This window comes from Haliaeetus albicilla, chromosome 19 (assembly GCF_947461875.1).
Source record: "Haliaeetus albicilla chromosome 19, bHalAlb1.1, whole genome shotgun sequence".
Taxonomy (NCBI): domain Eukaryota; kingdom Metazoa; phylum Chordata; class Aves; order Accipitriformes; family Accipitridae; genus Haliaeetus; species Haliaeetus albicilla.
In genome coordinates, this window is record NC_091501.1 from 4,289,960 (window position 1) to 4,310,842 (window position 20,883).

The window sequence follows — 20,883 nt, forward strand, 5'->3', positions numbered from 1 at the left end:
TTTCCCAATTTAGGATTAATTGTGCTTAGTCATTAGATGTGAACAAATGTTTGCTGTGTCATCTTGCCATCTAATACTCCTGATGCATAAATAATTCTTAGTCGTAGTGTTTGTGAGCTCTAACCTGTCTTGAAGCCCATAATTAAAAGGATAAGGTGAGCTGTTTACATAAACCAATTGTCAGTATAGTAAGTGCCATTAATAGTACTGGCAAGAAGTGCTAGGCAGGTAGCAGCATCTTACTGCAATCTGTGTCTACTGAAGAGACGACTCCTGAGTTTTCATCCTGAAAAATTTGCATAGGCTGATAAAGCCACATAGCCAAAGGGAAAAGCAGAGCTTGTTTATTTTTTAACAGAACTGAACCAAACAAAGGGGAAAAATAATGTCAACATGGATGGATTTCAACACCACGTACAATAACTTGGCAACCTTGTTCACATTAAGCGGGTGACTGCAGCCTTTTTCTGCTAAATATGGGCCTATTTTTTTTGTGGTTTGGTTTGGGGTTTTTTTACTTGTCACCAGAAAACCAATCCTTTTCATTTTGTTCATCTTGTGTTTTTTTCTGCCACTGTTTCTACGTCCTGGGACTTCTCTGATGCTCAGAGAAAGTACTTACGATACATACCTACTGATTTCATGCTTACAAACAATCCTGGTGTGTCCATCGATTTGGAAGATTTGTTCCTTTTAAATAAAAAGGAAGGGGGTTTAATATCTTGCTGTTTTTATATGATAACTGCCAAAAAAGATATGAAGTAGGAAGCTGTGCACAGTTTCCATGAACAGTCTCCGAAATATTAGAAAGCTCTTACCCTCTGTCTCTAAGTCATTGCTAATAAACAACAGTTTACTATTCCAACAACCTCAAACACCGATTACTGAAACCCGATGAAGTATAGTGAAGCAGTGGCGTTATCCTCATTTTACAGAATGAAGTGAGGAATGAACAGCCAGCCGCTAACCTCTGTTACCCTGATGTGAATCTGAGTTAAGTTTGTTCAGTTAATGGAGGCAGCTTAAGGTTTACATCGCTACAGCCGAAATAAGCAGCTGCCTGAATGTCAAGAGGAAATTGAAGAGACATGCCCGGAATCACAAGGGATGTACCCAAAGTAAATCTATGGCAGAGCAGAACATAGCATTCAGGGACGTGGCAAGAAAAACTCAGCCGTCAGTGGACCCAGTAAGCTGACAGCTGCTCAAAAGACTAGCTGAGTGGGAATTTTGAAACGACTACTGGCAGTGACAGTTTAGGCACAAGGCTACTGAAAAGGACAGTGTCTCTGAGTATCTAAGAGCAGGGCTCTGGGTCTCACAAGTCCTGGAACCTCTTCATAGGTCACCACTCACCTCCCCAGTGACCTTGGAAATGTCGCTCCATCACCGTGTGCCTCAGTTTCTCCTGCCGTAAGGAGGTCTCTCCTTTCCTTCGTAAAGTGCTACTAATGAAAAGCATTGCATAAGAGTTAGATTATAGATTACACATTGCAGCCTGCTGCTCGGCTTCCCATTACTGTTTCACAGATGGGGTTTGTGCCAACAAAAATGTGCATATCAGGCCTTTATCCCCTTTATAAAATTGGTACAGTTACAACAGGCAGAGTCATGGTGCATGGATGGTTACTTTCATGCTCTTCACATGCTCCTCCAAGACAGTTTTATTGCATTATCTGTGGCAGAAAAAAAATGAAGCATTTTTTGTTCAGTAATCACGTATTCCTGCATAGCACAAATTCAAACCATGGTTTTAATAGCTTGTATGTTCCTGAAACTCTGGGCACAGTCATTTAAAAATATCTTTTCTCTCAGACCAATACCTGAATATTAGAAGTTGTGGATTTGAATTGACTTTGTTCACGAGGACATTTTGCTGCTTTCAGAGAAAGAAGTTTTCAATTTTGTAAGAGTGTGAGTTTTTATATTGAATAAATGAAAAATTAAAAAGCAGACCATGATGAGGAGAACGCAGTATCAGGGCACATGATCTTTAAGCTGTCATTGGTGTGAATAAAAAAAGTGAGGTGTGTAGTCAGAGCACTGAGTACATCTCGCTGACCTGCTGCAGCCTGGTTAGGAGAGAATACCTATCACCTGAGAAGGCTTCATGTCAAGTCTCTTACTGCTGTTATTTAGATGTCATTTCTACTGCTGGGGCATCTTGTGCTATAAATAGTGACATAAAAACTGAGGTGAGGGAGGACGGCTCAGCAGCACGTGAAGCCGGTACAGGCACGTCTTCTGATCTAGCTTACAATTTCACAACTGTTTCAGTGGTCAGGCTCATTCTTCCCCAGACTCCATGCTAGAGCAGTTTTCTTGGCAACATGTTGGGCATATCCTTTCCTGCCAGGTAGAAAACAAAAAAAACCTTCTGTGCGGGTCCAAATCATAACATCTTTGAATTCTTCTTAAGTTTCTGGCAACATGGGAGCCCTCTGTCATGGGCGCCCAAAGCCTTGCCATTGTCACAGAAAACCTCAAAGTTTTGTTCCAAAGTGAAAGGTTTTTTCTGGACTTACTCTCTTATGCTCAGCTGCTGAGAATCCATTTCCCTGAAATTCTGCAGATGAAAGTGCTGCAAACATTAATGATAGATTTGCTAACTTTGCTGTAGTTTGCTGGACTCCTCACTGTCCTCTTCACTTTTTCTAACAAGCTCCTTGGAGGAGAAGATGCGCAGAAACCCAGTATATTCTTTTCTTTTGATTGATTTCATTCTTTCATCTTTCCTTATGAAGATGAATCACAGATTTAGCTCTTTACCCCAGCCTTTCTCGATCCAATGCTGTATACTTCATCCTCTTGATCACCTTTTGTGTATGATTGTGCCTTTTGAATCCTCCCTCCTACCACCTACAAAACACTTGCACGTTTCTTTGTGTATGGACTCTTGCCGAGTTATTCTCTTTCTCTGGCCCAAGTTGCTGTAAGTTCTTTTGCCCTGGTCACATCTCCACCTCTACATCCAGAAGTCAGCTGATAACCATTACATTAGATCCTCGTTCAAACATTGCCAGGGTCTTCCTTTATTCCTTTCACTAGCTTCTTTCTCCTTCACTGAGTCAACCTGGCCCATCTTGTCTTTCCCTGCCCTTGATGTACTGTATCTCCCTCTGCTTCACTTATCTACCCTCCTTTCTTACCAGGTATTCACTGCCTGTCTCCTTTCTTCCTCTCCTGGCACCAGTGTGCTATCCAGTGGGATGCTCCCATGGAGACATCCTCTCCTCTCTGGAGACACTCCTGCCATACCTTCATTGAGCGACTCTTCGGCCTCCTTCTCATCCAAGCTACTTAATAACTGTCCACGCAGTTTCCCTGTATGACCAATTAGTCCAGGAAGAAGGGCTAATGGCTGCTGGGAAACCCCAATGTACTTGATGCAAATGAGAGAGCAAATTAAAAAGTTACACTTGCGTGGGAGGCATTTTTCCCTGAAACTTGACTTTTCCACATGTAAAATAGAAGTTCCTCTATATATACACACACATCTCCGTATGTATTTACGCATGTATATGTGTGAGTATATATGTATACGCATGTGTATGTGTGCATACACATGTAATGCATACATCTGTTATGTGTATGCACACCTGTGAAATAAATGCACAGTAGAGGTTAAATTGTTCAATTCTATTGAACACAGTGTATCCTGTACAGGCATATGAGAAAATGTCATACTGCGTTTCTGGGGACAGGCAGACTTGTGTTACAGTGCATATACAAGATTTCATGTGTATATTTTACATTGGATACATGGTAAAATTTCTAAAAACTTTATAGAGGAAAGTGCTGAGAGTTTTTGTGCTTGAAATATATTTTCAGAGGTAACTCAGGGCATTTATTGCATGAGAAGACAGAGTCTTTTTTAGGGATGAGAGAGGACATGGCAGTAGAAGAGAGGAGTGAGTTTGGGAGCAGGAAGAAACATGAATTGATATAGACAGTGCAAGAATTGCACAAGGCATCAATGGTGAAGATGAAAAGCTTGAACTTGACAGTGATCTGAAGAGATGGATGAGAGATGTGGCAGGAGAAGTGAAAGATTTTAGAAGCCACATATTTGTATGAACCGGTGCAAGATCAGGGACTGGAAGGCCATAGGGAAAGGGTCAGTCACTCAGGCAAGACTTAACATGAAGTGCGACACATTCAGCTGGTATCAATCAGCGTAAGTACACTGATTTCACTGGAGTCGTGAAGATTTATACCAGCTAAGGATGTGGCCTCACACATGTCAGAAAGGAAGGGTGTCTTAGGCAGGTGTTTAAAGGGTAAAGAAAAAGAAGTCGGGAGAAGGAGAAAAGAGGGAAAGGACATGAATGAAAGATTTTAACTCTGAGTTGTGCAGAAAATAACCCAGCTTCATTGTACCATTATAGATTCAGCTTGTCCTGACTATGTTCATCAGATGTGGTACTGGCCAATTTAAAAATGTTCTAGCATTCAGAATATGTACCTTTTCCCCTCTTCTCTCCTGTCACCTTATTATTCTCTATTTTTGTGTCCCATTTTGGGAGCAGAACTCTGCAGTTCTCCTGATTCCTGCCAAGCTTGAATCTTAAATTCTTGTTGAGTCCTTCTCCTGTTCTTTCAGCTTACACTGAAGACATGCATTGCTCTGGCAGTACTTGGCTGTGGCTCCAGCATTTGCGTCTGTATTAAATTCCTAATGATCTGAACCGCGGCTGTTAAAGCAATTAGACGTAGCAAGACAGAATTCTGCTCTGTTCTCCTTTAATAACCTCCACGGTGTAGAAATTGCTTACTTCTTATGTTTTTAAAGGCTGAAAAATACTTTGCACTTGCTTTTCGCTTTGGAGGCCTTTACCAAATACAACTAAACCTTGTGAATGTAACAACCAGGAAAGCTGTGCTGAAACAGGTCTCTCCTTTGATATCAGCTCACCCTTTGGCCATGGGTGATCAAAAGGTGCACCCCTTCCCTCCCTTTAACACGCCTTTTTATTTTCCCTTTCTGGAAACAGCCTGATGTCCTGAGGACCACAGAAACTGCAACTCACCCAAAGTATTTGCTGTGGGCTCATCGCTCTTACTGTGATTGCAGTGCAGTCATGTGAAAGCCACTGTAGTCTCTAACAGAAAAAAAAAAGGCTTCCACTAAAGAACATGTTGAAAGTAGTTGTAATAACTATAATTTTTGCTACTATTATTGTTGTTTGTAATAGCAAAATACCTCAAGGTAAGAGCTGAGGTTAGGGTCCTTTGTACAAAAGACCCTAGAGAAGACAGAATTCTCTAAAACTGGGAAAAAATCAGGGCAGACTAGGAAAATACTGTTCACAGGCACCAAGATTGTACTGGGCACCAAATGAAACTAGCAGATACCAGGCTCAACATAAACGAAAGCTGATATTTCTTCAGATGTGTCATTTGCCACAAGTCACTGGAAGCCGGAGGACCACTATTAAGAAGTGCCACCATACAGAGGTGCTGTTGTGCTCCGCACTGCACAGCTGCTACTCCCTGCTGCTGGAGACACAATACCGTGCGACATGCTTTCAGCAGAAACTAGCACACATTTATTACCCCCGAGGGCTTAAATGTGCAATAGGTGAGACAGGCAAAATGGGAGAGGAGTAAAAAGTTGTTATCCCCATTGTTATTAAGGGAGAATCGAGCAAGAGGCTGTTACATGACCTGTCCAGTGTCATCCAAGAAATCAGTATCGGAGCAGGGAGCTGAGCTGAGATCTGGATTCCCCTTCAGTGCCTGAACTAGAGGATCATGTTTCCCCTCCGTTAGCCACCAAAAATCTATGAAGTGAAAACAGAATCGAAGGCATTGAGTTGTCAGGCTCAGAAGTATCTGTTTTTCCATGGAAACCCCTTCCCAGCGACAGCTAAGCTTTTGCAAAGGAGAGAAGCACTTCTCAACATGCAAGAGCTGCCAGGGAGCTGTACTGTGCAAAACACTGTAGCTGTGCAGCTGCCTTCTGGAGAAGTCTCGTCCCACAGCCAGGCAGCATACAGCCCCGTTCCCGACAATCCAGCTGTAATTCTGCCTGCTCGATAATTTTTCACCGTGGTCATGCCAGAATCATAGCCTTGTTTCTTGTTGTCTGGCTGTTAGTGGTGATGTATGAATAAGTAAGAAAGACAGCTTCATTTTCATAAGCTAACTTGTGCCTGGAGTAACGGAGAGTGAGAGGAGTGCACTTAATCATAACTGCAGGGCTAGAGCAGAAAACAATGACAGAGCTTTTGCCGTTAGTGGTGGTATTTTATTATAATAACTCTTAGGAAGAAGAAACAGGCAGCTCAGAATGCTGAACGATTCAAATTCATTATGGTAGCCACCGTGTTCTCATCTGCTGGAAGAATAACTCACATAACTCTTTTATGCTTGCCTTTTACAAAAGGCCATGGTGGGAAGGAGCTCCAGTTCTCCCCAGACAATCTGAATTCAGATTGCGGTATGATCAGAGGTGAAAAGAAGCTGGTGAAAGTTTCTGCAGAACTGCAGGCACCTTGCAGGGAAGGCATGAGGAGTGGCAAAGGGACAAGTTGGGGCTGATGGATGCTCAGAAAACTGTGAGCAAGGGGAGCGTTCATTGCGCCTGCTCGACGCCATGCATTGCTCTGGCCAGTGCCTCGTTTCTATAACTTCATAATGCATTTGGAAAAAGAAATAACTAAATGAAATAACTGGTAATGCTCAGATACACTGGACAGATATTCTCACAATGATTCATTAATAGAAAAAAAAATTTGATGAAAGCTTTGAGCGAAATATTTTTAGTTGTCCAAAATTGGAAGGGCAAAACTTAGGGGTTTATTTTCTTTGAGCTTCTAGATACATAGAATAAAGTGGTATATGTGGTATATACTATGCATCTGTATTATGTGTCACATTGTTTGATATTATTTAAAATGAGGAGGGTCGTACATTTAGATGTGGTTATTTTGATATCTTCAGATGAAAATATTTGGGGAATTTTTTTCCAGAGAATATTTCTGAATTTCTTTTTTCTAAACTGATTCAGAATGAAAACATTTTTTGATTAATATTTGCTATGCAGCTGAAGTTCTGGTTTCCTGATCACTTCTGCCCTGAGTCTAGATCACAGAGACAAAGTAAAGGGAAATAAAAATATATTCTTCTTTGGCAGAGACAGCAACACTATTCCAGCCTAGAGAAAACAGAAATATAACTAGAGAAGATACAAAACATATCTTCATAACTTTCTCCAAGGTGGCTTGGGAGACAAGCCATCACATCTGCCTGGTAGGTTTTCAGACACCAGCAAGAGTTACAACAGCCTGACCAGTTGCATAATGCTCTACCCTAGGACAGTACGTGAGCACGTGTGCATTCCCAGGCCATTGCAAAGGCAAACTAAAGTGTGTTAGCCAACACATTTTGCTTTGTATTTGTGACAAGCTAAAAGGTCACGTACAGGCAGTTATTCCAGCTCAGTTGATACACAGTAAGTCACATTATCTGATCCATGTATCTAAGCCGGAAAGCTTACATGATGTTAATTTCTGCCTTCATCCATGTCCCGTATCAAACCTCAAGAAATACTGGTGAGAGCAGGATTTGTTCTGGCGTCTTCAAAAATAAAGGGAAAAGGGGGAAGGAAATGATACAGCTGCAATAAATATGTGCGAACATAATTTCCTGAGCCTTTTCAGTTTATCTTAGCATGAAAAATAATAACTGAGAAATAAGTATTTCAGGGCTACATTGTCAGAACTGAGGTTTTGGACTGGTAGGTGCGAAAGGAAAACCATTAACAAGCAGCAAGGTTTGTTCGGTTTTTATTATTCATCAGTTTGAAGGCTGAACTCTGTGGCTTGTTGGGAAATGCATGGGGCTAAAATAACGAAAGCAGATTGATGCTCTGTGGTAAGGAAGTTCAGTATCTGCTTCTTGCAAATGGAATTCTAACATTTCTTTTGATGTTAGCAGTACTATCCTGAGAAGGATCTGTGGACTGATGAGTTGTGAAATGCGCTGTTAGAATATGGGCAGGGTCACTCTCTTCCTACCGGCTGTGCCAATCCATTCCAGCCAAGCTGCACCTGCATTTTTTATTGGGGTTTTTTCTCATCCTTTACTAGCCATGGTAGTTTCTTATTTTGATTTATTCTACCTCGACTGTAGGGGAGTGGTTATAAAAAGCAGGCAGTCTTCCAGCACAGAATCAACAAATGTTGGTTTAAATTTTGCCCTTCAGCCTTTTTTGGCTAAGACTTGTTTCAGCCAGTTGAAATCCCTTTCATATTTCCTCACAATATATGGCTCGTGGCACCTCATGTGCTGTCTAGTGTCTTCCATGTGTCTCACAGGTTGAGAGATGCTACAGTTTATTTGTATGAACAAATCATCAGTTGCTTAGGATTCATCTGCCTCTAACTTGTCATTTCCTTCATGCTCTTGTGCATTGCACTCTGTTAATATTACCAGTTTTCAGTAGCACCAATGGGGTGATAAATGTGTGATGGTCTTTTATATGATCCTTTCTGCTCTCCCCCTGATTTTCCACCTTCTTAAAAAATGAGTTATGGATTATAATGTGAAAACTTAAATACATATTACATGTAATATGTAATGCAAAAGGAGGGACATCATTAGAAAATGAGGTCTGGTGAGGACTGGCATGTTGTGATTAGGATAGAGTAGGATGATCCTGAACAGTGATGTGGACTGGACTTGGTAATCTCTCAAGGTTATTTCTAGATTGATTTCCATTCACTCCTTGAATGCTTTCGTAGTGTTCTTATTTATTTGTTATATGAATTGGCCACTCACTGCTGCTCACACTCTTTGAAACAGCATTCGAGACACATGTGGGGGTTACTGATGTTCCACTGAATTAGAGATACTGCAGGAGAGTCTCGCAATCACCTGATGTATCCTAATCTCTTCCTAGCTGATTATAAAATTGAATTAATCACTTCTGTCTTTCTGTCTTGCTTCTGAGCCCAGTCTTGTCTTGGGCCATACTCAAATTTTAGTAATTCAGCTATGGTCCTACATAAGCAACATATAACGATCATTTAATGCTTTCAGTGCACTGTTGTGACCGTACATCCAGTTTTATGAGCATAGCTGGGATTTGAAAATGTGCCTTCAGAGCATGATGCTTAATTGCTTTCTCAAAAGGTTGCAAAATAATTTTCAATCCCAGCCTTAGTGCCCTCACTGAGCGGGTCCGTCTGTCAAAACACCATTCCCTTTCCTTTCTTTGACTAGATCCAAATGCAGTTTTCCCCTTCCCTCCATCCTCTGTCACCAGAGCATCATTTCAATCACTTCTCTTATTTACATTTTATACAGCACATTTCAGGATAGATAATTAAGTCCTTATCTATACAAACATTCCCTTTTCAGTTGATTTTTAAGCAGTGCAAACCTTGTAGACACATTTGCTTTAAAACACATTTTACTCTAGCTGAAGCCAGCTGCTAATCAATGTAAGCTAAACCAAAATAAGCCCATCTAAAACTGAAATCATAATTTCTATGCAGCATTCCACACAGGCTTACCTAAATGACTTTTAAATTACTCTCTTAAATTAAAACGGTGCAGCTTTCTTTTGTAGGTAAACTCTTAGAATCCAATATTTTCCGGAGCAAAAGGGATTTCCTTTGTGACTGAGAAAAAAATCCCTGAAACTAGTGGGGGGGAGCATGGGAAGACAATAATTTGTTGTACTGAGCCTTGTGCTTCAATTATATTATCTCCATCAGAGTATGAACAGATCTTCATATTAGATGATCATTTTACCAACACTTACTTCTCACTAGGATTCTCCATCATTGTATTCCAAAATCAAGCAGCATTCAGATTTGTCTGGGTGATATATTTTTGTCAGCATGACAAAGGTTCCCACAGTGTTTAATTACTCAGACTAGCCAGGGGAGAAGGAAAGAAATGAGCTGTGCGGAGTTTGCTGTGCCAGGCTTGCTGTCTGTTACAAAAGCAGGCATCTTCCGAATGCGTGAAAGGAAGGCAGCGCCCCAACTTCTGTCTTCTCTTTCCACTGGCTGTCCTTCTCCAGAGCGCGTGTTTGTTTTCCATTGATTGAGTGTCTTTTGTCTCATGATCTTTTTGCAATTTGCTCATTTCCAGGGCAGCAGGTTCTTGGCTTGGTGGAGAACCAGAGTGATTGGTATTTGGGCAACCTTTGGAAGAATCACCGGCCCTGGCCAGCGCTTGGGAGGGGCTACAACACAGGTAGGACCTGAGGGTTTTCTTTGAATTAACGTTTGCACAGAGCATGCAATCAGTTTCCTGGTCTAGAGAGTATGACATGTGGTAACTTGCACCTCCCTTCCTAACCTACTGCAAAATTTGTCATTTAAAGCAGTAAAAATGATGCAGTGTGATGCCTTTTGGAGTTTCTGGTCCTGTGCTACTCTGAGGAGAATATGTTGCTTCTCTAAATCGTCTTAAGAGAGATTGTATGGCATCCTTTGGGGAAGGACAGAGCTTTTCAGCAGTCTGACACACCCTTAGCACATCTCCTACAAGATTTCTGTCCATGATGAAGCATATGTAGGCCCAGCAAGAGGGGAAGAATAGGAATCAAGGCTCATTTTCTGTAGAGAGGTAAATACAAAATGTCAGCCCAATAAAGATATAACTCCTGCAGGACAGCAACAGGGTCATAATTGTCCTAATAAAATGCAAACTACTGGCCATCAATTTCTGCTGCTGTGAGAAAGGAATAAAGGCACTGGATCAGAGAATTTATTAGGTTGCAAGAGACAAGTCTCCCCACAGATTTGTGTTTGGTATGTGAGAAAACATACCAGGTGCATAAAGAACACACACGTACATCTAAATCATTTCCATGCTAGCCTTTACATGCTGATGCAGTGAGTTAGGTTACCTCTCTATTTGTAATACGCGGGCAGAACAGATGGTGAAGCCTCCATTTAGAAAAGATGAGTCCACTTAGATATCCCTGCACTATCAGGAAATTATTCACCATAGTAGTGATTTTGCTTCACAGAAATATATTGGATTGAATTAAACAGACTAACTAGAAAAAGATTCACACAAGTTGTGGTTGGGTCTTCTGTATTTCTGTATTCCTTTGTATATTTGGGGGAAACACTCCAGTTTTTGTGAATTTGTATTTCAGCCTCTGCAAAGCATCTCTGTTCTGAGAAAATGTTCAAAAGAATAGCCTAACAGAACAGAGATAGATATGGATACAAGATTTTGGCAAAAGAGGTTTGTTTCCTGGTTCTCCACTTGCCGGAGCAGAATTGCATATGTAGAGGCTTGGGCTGCCTGCCCTCCACCCCCCCAAAAGCATGAGACAGAGCTAAGTTTTATGGATTTGTCCTGAAACCTGAAAGCTTATGTTATACACAACTAAATTTGTTAATGTCAGTTCTCTTCAGTGTTACACCACAAAGCAGTATCTTTTGTTCTACTGAGAGATGACCACCTTTTATAGTTACTTTCTTCCTGCTGCATTTTTGCTTTTTCCTTTCTGCCATTTTAATGCTGACAGAGAAATGTGTCGCAACCACATAACATTAGAGTAACCCAGGAATATGTGGTCTGTAGTATTTAAAATGCAATTATGTAAATAAAAACACTGTAAAGCTTTAATTTATATTGTCTTAACTTACTGTTCCAAATGTTTTATAGGGATACCAAATGTCAGTATATCACAAAATTCTTCCACTGGAAGCAAAAATAATTGAATGTCTGCAGTCCTTCACATACATTGCATGTGTTAGTTCTTGGTATGTGTTAATACATACCTATCAGGCCATGCATAATCCTGCCCATGATTTTAGTTGCTCACAATTTCTTTCTTCAGACAACTCACCTCTAGTTATAAAAACTTTTTTTTTTTAGAAGGAAGACCAGAAAGTAGATAATTAATGGTAGATTGACAAGTGATCATAGGAAGTGGAATGATATTTTTTCAGTACATTCAGTGCACAGAACGAGAGGTCACTGAGTGAAACAGGCAACCTCTGAGAAGTAACAACAATGATATTGACAGAATCAGCATCATTTACTATAATTTTCTTAATTGAATTAATTGTTTGCCTCAGTAATCTAGCAGAGATTGAAGGTGTAAATCTCTCAAGGAAGATGAAATACCAAGTGAAATTGGAGCTTGTTTGATGTGTTCAGTAAGTTAAAATAATTGACACTGAATGTAACACTGTGGCCAAGGAGGATTCAGAAAACTAAGGCGGGGGGGCAGGAAAGAGAGGCAATAACTCTAAGCAAAACACTCATAAAAGACAGTGGGCCAGGAAAGGGAAGACTCAGAAATTCAGGTGCTTAGAGTTGTACTTAGGAATAGTCAAAGGGACCCCAAAATCCTGAAACTTTAATGAGCTAAACAAAGCTGCATCAGGGGGAAGCTCTCAGACAGACTTTGCTCTTGCTCTTGGGAGAGTGTTTACTACAGTCCTGGGATACAATCCTAAGAAAAGAGATTTTTATGTGAGCCTCTTCAGCCAGACCCAACCCTGGCAGATTTGATGCAGAAGCACCCCTCAAAGTCAAAATTCTTCCACTGCTTCCTCCCAATTTCTGAAGCAAATAATTTATCTTTTACTCCAACCTTTCTATGTCTGAGCGACTCTGGACAACATATAGGCTGGGGGAGTCCCAGAAGGCAGAAACATTAAAGCCAAAGGTGTGTTTGTTCCTTCTCCACTAGCTCTTTAAACCCAGTGAGCATGTGCATTCTCCTGTTCCTGTGTGCCCAGGCCAAATCTCCTGACAGCCAATACAGCTTTTCAAGGAAAGATTTTATTTGGTTGTTTTTCATCCTTCTTCCTCATTTGCACAGGCAGATAATCCAAGTCATACTTTAGACCATGATAATATAATCTTAGGAAAACCAGACCAAACTCAGAAGTTAGTTTAGTGACAATTTAATTGGTGTTTAAAATGTTCTTAGAACCATTCTTTATCTGAGATAACGTTACCTTCCTCAAGCCATTTTAAACACAATTCCTTCTGTACCGCAGAGGTACCCAGGTTTTTTCTGTACTTCATTGGCCAAAACTCAGTAAACTGCTTAATCAAATACTTCTTTTATATATCATTCCCTCCATTTTGCTTGTCTACACTGAGATTAACTCTTACAGACTCCTCATACATTAGTTAAAGCACACTTTTCTCTCTGTGTGATCTATATTGTCTTTCACTGACTAAACTGTGCTTTCGAAAGTATTGCCTGAGCTGCACAATGATTTTTCTCTTTACAGATGTTAAACTGACAGCTCCAGAATTGCACTGTATGGTTTGATGTTCCTTTTTGGAATAACAGTCTTCTTAGTCCTCAGAAAAATATCTTGTCAAAGAAATTCTAAACATAAAAGCTTTTAGTACTTTGTCCGCCTTATACTTTCCATCATGGTGGAGAATAGCTTTTAAAAGCAGTTTCTGGTGACTGTTAGCATGATTTCAGGCCACTTCCCCAGCTGGTGTGAATCACCCCTGGCTTCTCTGGCTTTGGTGCAGCAGGACCAACTTATATCAGCTGAGAATGGACTCCATGCCTTTCAAATGGAGCTTTAGGATGGATCTGTGCCTGTAATTTGGGTGCCAGGGGGGCATTTATAAAAACTTTGGCCCAGGGGATTTCAGACTCTAGACTACAGAAGCCCGTCCTGAGGATTTGAGGCTCATCTGAAATACACTGCCTCAGTGCAACTACCAGATACTGTAAGGAGGTGTCTCAACAGCTTGAGCTGAGGATTCATACTCCCACGCTGAGAGATGTCACATTACCAGATTTGTGGATTGAGAACAGAAGGGAATGGCTAGCACCTAACAATTACCAGGCTCCGTGTGCACCGTGCATTATTACTCCCGTATTTGTAATGGCTGGAAGAATGCTAGAATGAATCTCTTTCCTTTATTATTTCCCTGAAAAAAAGGACCTATGGAAGATGAATTGGAAGTGGGAAGCATATGTTATGTCATTTTTGCATAATATTTAGCAATTGTGACAAGCGTAGGGCAGACTGTTTATATGAGATTAGGCTGGATCACATCTTGTGCTTCTTCGTGATGATACTGTGCATCTTCAGTGCAGAAAGCAAATGACTAGTAAAGCAGCGCAAAATGGGGTGGTGGCGGTCATGGAACTGCCTGTGGTCCTGCTCCGGAAAAATGATAACCACTTTCATCTGAGCTCCATGGGCTTCGGCACACAACATTATGATAATGGATCTGATGTTAAGACGTGCTGAGCACTTTTAATTTAATCAGACATTTCTGTTTTTCAGAAATCCTCACAATTAATGCTTTAAATAGTTATTGTTGCCTAATTCTGGATAGATCTGTTACCAAAATGCCTTTTTTTCCCCCCTGAAAGAGTCAGAATTCCATGACAGCCATCTGAATATAGCACTAATTTGCAGACTATATTCCACAGATTCTGAGTAAAACTAGTGCTTTTCTCCATGTTGTAAAGAAAAGAGTCTAGTGGCTGCGTGAGAGAGGAGATTTTTCCGAATTGTCTCAGTGAATGAAGAAGTCAGAAAACTCATGGTTTATAGAACCTTTAAATACACACCACTGGGGGCTGACTCAGTTTGGCCATGCCCTCTTTAAAAGCCATTGCAATATTCCTGCCTCTCATTACATAAAACATTAGTCATGTTTGGTACGGGAACTGGTATCATTAGGTTTGGTTGTTAAGTACAGGAGACTTTGCAAACAGATGAAAAATACATTTTAATGTTAAAAAAAAAAGAAAAAAGAAAAAATGAAGTCTAACGCCAATGCAAGGAAAAAGTAGCACCTACTCCACCTACTCAGATTCACACTGTACCCATTTTTTGGATTAGATTATTCCTTCTTTAAGAAACCGTGACTTCATTCAGCAAATATTATTATCAGTGCAAAGCATACTGATACATATGTGCTTTACAATGCAAATGGATGCATTTGAAGTACAGGTATCACGCACATTGTACAGGTAGTAGTTTAGGAGTGCCACCACAATTGCTTTTAGGCTCAACAGGAAATGTCAGTCTGTTTGTGCCAATGGTGGGAAGCTAAAATGATAAGTGTGCTTTTGATGACCAAATACCTATCTTTGTTGGCTATAATCTGCAGCTTGCACTTAAAAATAAACTATCTTAAAGCTGACTACCCTCAAAGAATAGATTCCTTTCCAGTCTTTCTCATGCAGTTTCTAACACGTGATGTACTGAGAACTTGTTTACAGCATGCTTGACGTTTCTCAAATGAGGGTCAATATGTATTTGATTTTGAAAATGGTGCCTCTATTTTGAGAAGCCTACCCATGTAGTAACAGCGTTGCTGCGGCTGAATTAGTCTACTGTTCAGTGCATTCTCTGAGATACATCCTCTGCTCCTTAGCAATTGAATCTATCAGTCCCATAACTGTCTTCTCTTTAAAAACAACGCCTGACTTTCTTTGAAACACTGAAAACTTTCATCTCCTAAGAAACCTGTGATTAAAAAAAACAATGACATTCAGACAGTCTGTACCAGATTCTAGTATCCATTATATTGGTGTAAATAAAAAGTATTTCCTTTTAGTTTAATAAATTGTCCTAGTTTGGGGTTTTTTACTGGTCTGACCTGAGTTCATAATGTAAAGTTCTCCATGTAATGTACATAAATAAGACATATGTATGTAGTATGCCAGCCTGATGATTTAAAGCATCATTCTGAAGTGTGGTATTTTTAGCTTGATCAAGACAGTTCTTTATGTGAACATACATAGCTTGATGAGTAATTATGTTGTCCAGCACTCTGAAATGCCCTCTCTTTATTGTAGAGGGACCATCATTAGCAGGTTAAATTTAGATGAGAGACTTACACATAATAGCTTAGTAGAGGCATCCAGGTGTCTAAACTGAGAACAAAAACTTCTATTATATGACAGGAGAACCCCAGACAAATGCATAGTAATAGTAAAACCATTACTTTCTCTTCTGAAGTGCAAGTTCACTTTCCAGTTTCTCATTGTGCTCATAAAAGTAACTGTAAAGACAGTTCCTTTTTGTAGATACAGAAACAGAGGTTTTAGCCATAGTCCCAAAGCAAAGAAAGAAGCATCACTGTTGGACTACATCTTTGGACTCTTAACGGGTAGCCTGGTGCCTGTCACAGAAAGTAGCAGAGTAACTAAGATGTCTTTCTACACCCCTGTGTCAAAGCTGCCACCTCTAAGAGAGCGCCAACAAAAAACAGTTGCATTTGGTCATAGTCAGATCACTCTCTTAGGTGCTATTGGCTACAGAAATCACTATGCTTTAATCATTTTTAGTGTTAGGGCAAACTAGGTTCAGGGCAAACTAGGTTCAGGACAAACCTTTCCCCTTTAAAAAAATATCAAGAGATTTTTGACAAAGAAGAATCTGCAAAACTGAGTGGACACTGAGATCTCAGGAGCAGCAGCTCAGTTCTTTCCTTTCCCCGTTGTCTTTCTTCTGTCTCTATGTTCAGCTACATCCTGACTTTAACTGTTCCTGCTGTAGCTCCTCTACCCTCCCTCCTCCACGTGTCTTTGTCGAACTGAGCTCAGGGGAGGACAGGAGCACTGCAATACCCTATATATACAGATAGTTTCTACACAGTTGTTCTCAAGGCCTTAGCAGAGACAGTGAAAAGAGAAGCTTTCCCTAATAGGATCGTAGGATTGTAGGCAATTTAGGTCAGAAAGGATCTCCAGAGGTCTTCTGGTCCTCCTCCCACTGAAAGCCAACTCAGGTGGCTCAGGGCCTTTTCCAATTGAGTTTTTAGTATCTCCAAGGATACCTCTCAAGGCAGCCTATTCCTGTATTTGGCTACTGTCTTGGTGACAAAAGTAAAAAATAAAAGTAAAAATTCCTAATACATAATTAGCATTTCCTTTGCTGCACTTTGTGTCAGTTACCTCTCATTGTGTCTCTGTGCATCTCTTAGGACAGTTTGGCTCTGTTAAGTAGTTGTAGACAGCAGTAAGAGATCCCCTTAGCCTTCTCTTCTCCAGGCTGAACAAGCCCAGTTCTCTCAGCTTCTCCTCATACATGTTCTCCAGGCCACTGGCCATTTTGATTGCTCTCTGCTGGACTTACTCCAGCATGTCGGTGTCTTTATTTGACTGAGGAATCCAAAATAGTACTTCAGATGTGGTTTTACAAGTGCTGAGTAGAGAGTGGTAATCTTTTTGTTGAACTTCATGAGCTTTCTCTTAGCCCGCTTGTCCAGCCTGTCAAGGTCCCTCTGAATAGCAGCCCTATCCCCAGGGTATTGGCCACAGACCCCAGTTTGGTGTCATGTGTGAAGCTGCTGAGGATACATTCTATCTCATCTCCAGCTAATTAATCAGGATGTCAAACAGTGTCAGCCGCAGTATCAACTCTTGTGGAATATCACTTGTAACTGGCCGCCATCTGAATGTTTAATTGCTGAACACAACCCTTTGAGCTTGGCAGTCCAACTCACTTTGCAGGCACCTTGTAATCCACTTATCCAAACTGTACCTCGGTTTGGCTATATGAGCATGCTAAACAGCTCCACACACATTTTCTCTTTACAGAAATGCATCCTTGTAATTCTGTTGTGAACCTAATCCTGTCTCTCTGTTACTAGAAGAGAGACGGTCGTGGAGGAAGGATTGACCTGCAGCTTACTTTTGGGTGAAGTCATTGCATTAAAAGTACATTGTGTTTCCTGTTTTTTTTAAAAAATGCTATGGTTGATGTTTAGGCTTGTTCATTCTGTGCTGCTGCTTTCCTTCCCCTAATCCCTTTCTTAGAATGTTCTATTCCTCCTGAATCTCATCCAGCCCATGAACCACCCATTAAGAGGGGGGGGGGAAAGTTGTCTGGTTGCTTCTGAATGCAAAATCCCAAACTTTTTTGTCATCCAACTATAAAGAAATAACTTAGAGGCTGTTCAGCCCATGAGCCACATTTCTTTCTCTGTTGCTAGGGCATTGACTGAATACCAGAGCAAGAAAAGCTATGATTGGTTCTTACTCATTGTGCCCATCCCTACAATTAGCTTTGTGGACTACTGTTAATATTAGAAGCCAGGCAAAATAATTATCATCTGTGCAGGGTGCATTTTTCCTCTTCACTTAGTCCAAAGTAGAAACCTTGTAAAACTGTTGACATTTTGACCCCTATTAAATATGATGCTTTTGAGAGGATCAACACCAAAAAAACCCACGTAATTTAAAGCAATGGTCCCTGTTACCTTTCACTTTTTGCTGCTTTCTGAGGAAGAAAAAAACATAGGTAAGCATCATGGATAAGGTCCAGATCTGATATAAATGCCTGACTCTTGTGTTAAATAGATCTAAGCTGATTTACAGGAGCTGAGGATCAAGAAACAGATATTTTTTCTTTTAAAGGTGGGTGATTCTTTGGTGGAGAGTCCAAGATAGATTAGTTTTGAAAGACTTACTTGTTTTTGTCAGGGGAAATATTCAGCAAGTTCCAGCAAACCTCCTCAGTTTTTATCCATGGAAACAAGCCTTGTGTGATCCCTTTTTCCAAACATGCCTGCACAGGGAGATCCAATGACTGGACCTCCTGCACTGTAACCAACCCTGTACAGTCTGTACTGTTCTGTGATTCCTCTTCAGGACAGCTCACCCAAAGTCCAGTTACTCTGGCCTGATGTAGAGTTGGGACACTCAGTCGCACTTCTGTGTTTTGAGGCACTGACCTGTAAAATTGCACACTCAGAAAGAATGAAGACATGCATGAGAATCAGTCCAGGATGGATAATCAGGTGAACATGAACTCCAGGTTTAATACTGTGGTCAAAATACTTTGTGTGATCATTGGATATATAAACAGGGACATTTCAAGTATGAGTATGGGAGGTATATTTCTTTTGTATTAGGTGTAGACTTTTTACTCCTGACATACCAGTTGTCTACACTGTCAGATAACTTAGCTCCCTAGTTCATTCTTCACTCTTGGCTCCCTGATCATCCACAGGGCACAGAAATTAGTTGGTAGCCTGTCTTTCTCAGGGAGCAACCTGTCTTTTGTCAGGAAAAAAAAATATTAAGTGTAATTTGTTGGTAGTTCACTCCAGGAAGTATTTCTGGAAGATAGTATGGATAAGACTTCGCTCTTTTTGGCATCACTTTCCAGTCCTTCAAGACTGCATCAGAAGGCTTCACATTCTCTAATATTGCCACATGCCCTGATGACATTCTTCAGTGCACACAACACAGACCATTAGTTCCATGCTAAAAACTCTCCAATCTAGAAAATTGTAAGATGGCTCTCTCATAATGTCAGACACTGAGAAATGCAAACAAAATAATTTTTATGTCTAAAAACTGAGGAACACAAACTAGGCCCTCAGAGACAAGTAGTACAAGTACTATATAGTATGAAGTGCTAGACCCTGAACAGTGTGTCTACAACCACTCCATAGTCCTTGATCTGGGCACTAGGGATCACTTCTTGGAGTGGATATATTTTAAAATATAGGTTTAGCTACTTGTCCAGGTCTAATCTCCACAGGTCAAAGATGAGTACTTATAAATTAACAAAGTTCAAACAAAATATGGGAAAATTTCCCATAAACTTGGGAAAAATGGCTCCAGGAGCTTATCTGGGAGTGAGTCAAGGGATAGTTTGATCATAGCTTATTAGTATCTGCAGGAGAAAATAACATTTCTTAATAGAGGGCTTGCCAATTTAGCAAAGGTTCAGCAAGATCAAATGACTGCAAGTTCAAAGACATGTTCAAATTAGAAATAAGGGAAGTATCCTTCATCAGGGTAATTAAGCATTGGAATAACTTATCAAAGTTTGTGATGGATTATCCATTATTTTAAATTTTTAAATCAAGACTGAATGTTTTTCTAGAAGTTATGCTCTAGTTAAAGCACAAATTGATATTGAAATATCCTATGGCCTCTGCTATGCAAGAGCTAAAAATTATCCTTTCTGACTTTATCACTTAAATATGTGTTTAACCAGGACTTTGTTCTCCCCTCAACTGAAGTCACCTAAGCACCCAGGCAAATGACATCACAGATAACCTGCCGTGTAAGAATTACTGCATTTTTAGTACTGAAGAGAGGACAAGTTCTTTAAAACTTGTAGAAATTTTCCACATTTTCCCCATGTCACTTTTCTTTTTAAGCCTCACATTTCAAAGTGCTTTATAATAAGATGTGTACCTCACCATCTTTTTGTTAGTGTCAAGTTTGGGCACCTCCATCACGACTTCCAGACATGTACAGAGATGCACACTGAGTAGCTGTTGGGTGATACTTGTGCATGGCAGTGATGCGAGACACATCTTTGAGACAGCTCGCCTCTGCTCCATTTAGATTGGTCATTGCCATTGTGCTGCAGCATCTAGAAGCTGAAACCTCCCTCCTCTCTCTCCCTTTGCTGGTCTGAAGTTAGAATGTGTTATCTGAGGTTTAAAACTTCTGAGCAAAAACTTTCCCAATCTTTTGAATTTCAAGAGAATTTAATGATTTGCCTCTTGTGGGTTTTCTTTCCCCTCTTGGAAGCAATCTCCCTAGTTTACCAACTGAGAAGTCCCTGGAATATTTGCTTCCCAGTGCCTTTAAAATGTAGTCTCTGTACCCTGTATGCTCACAGGGGTCATGTAGTGCAAAGGCTATAAGAAAACTGAGGAGCTTTTTAAAACCCATGTAAGGACCTTCTTCACAGATGGTTTTCATCTCCTGCAACTCTTTGCACAGGGTTCAGGAAACGCAGGGATTCGAGAAAGGTTGCTATCCTTACTCGTCTTCCTTGATGCCCAAAGCAAGTAGAGCAGCTGGGCAAAACTGTAGCTTCCCTTTCTGATTTTGCTAATATTTGTCTTTTTGCCAGCCATGTTGTTTTCCATTATAGGATTTAGGAAAACTTTATCAGCAATTTGGGCAGGAAGATGTCTGAC

At 40.5% G+C, this 20,883-nt stretch overlaps 1 protein-coding gene across 4 annotated transcripts in view; it reads left to right on the top strand.

Moving 5' to 3' along the window:
* LARGE1 (LARGE xylosyl- and glucuronyltransferase 1) overlaps positions 1-20,883 on the top strand; it is a 286,503-nt gene that overhangs the window by 211,377 nt on the left and 54,243 nt on the right. For all 4 annotated transcript variants that reach the window (XR_011328841.1, XR_011328842.1, XM_069807359.1 and 1 more), the window contains one exon: positions 10,108-10,212. Coding sequence is in view for 2 of the 4 variants with exons in the window: in XM_069807359.1 (XP_069663460.1) it covers positions 10,108-10,212 (105 nt within the window). In the remaining 2 variants the exon portion in view is untranslated. The remainder of the gene's footprint in view (positions 1-10,107; positions 10,213-20,883) is intronic.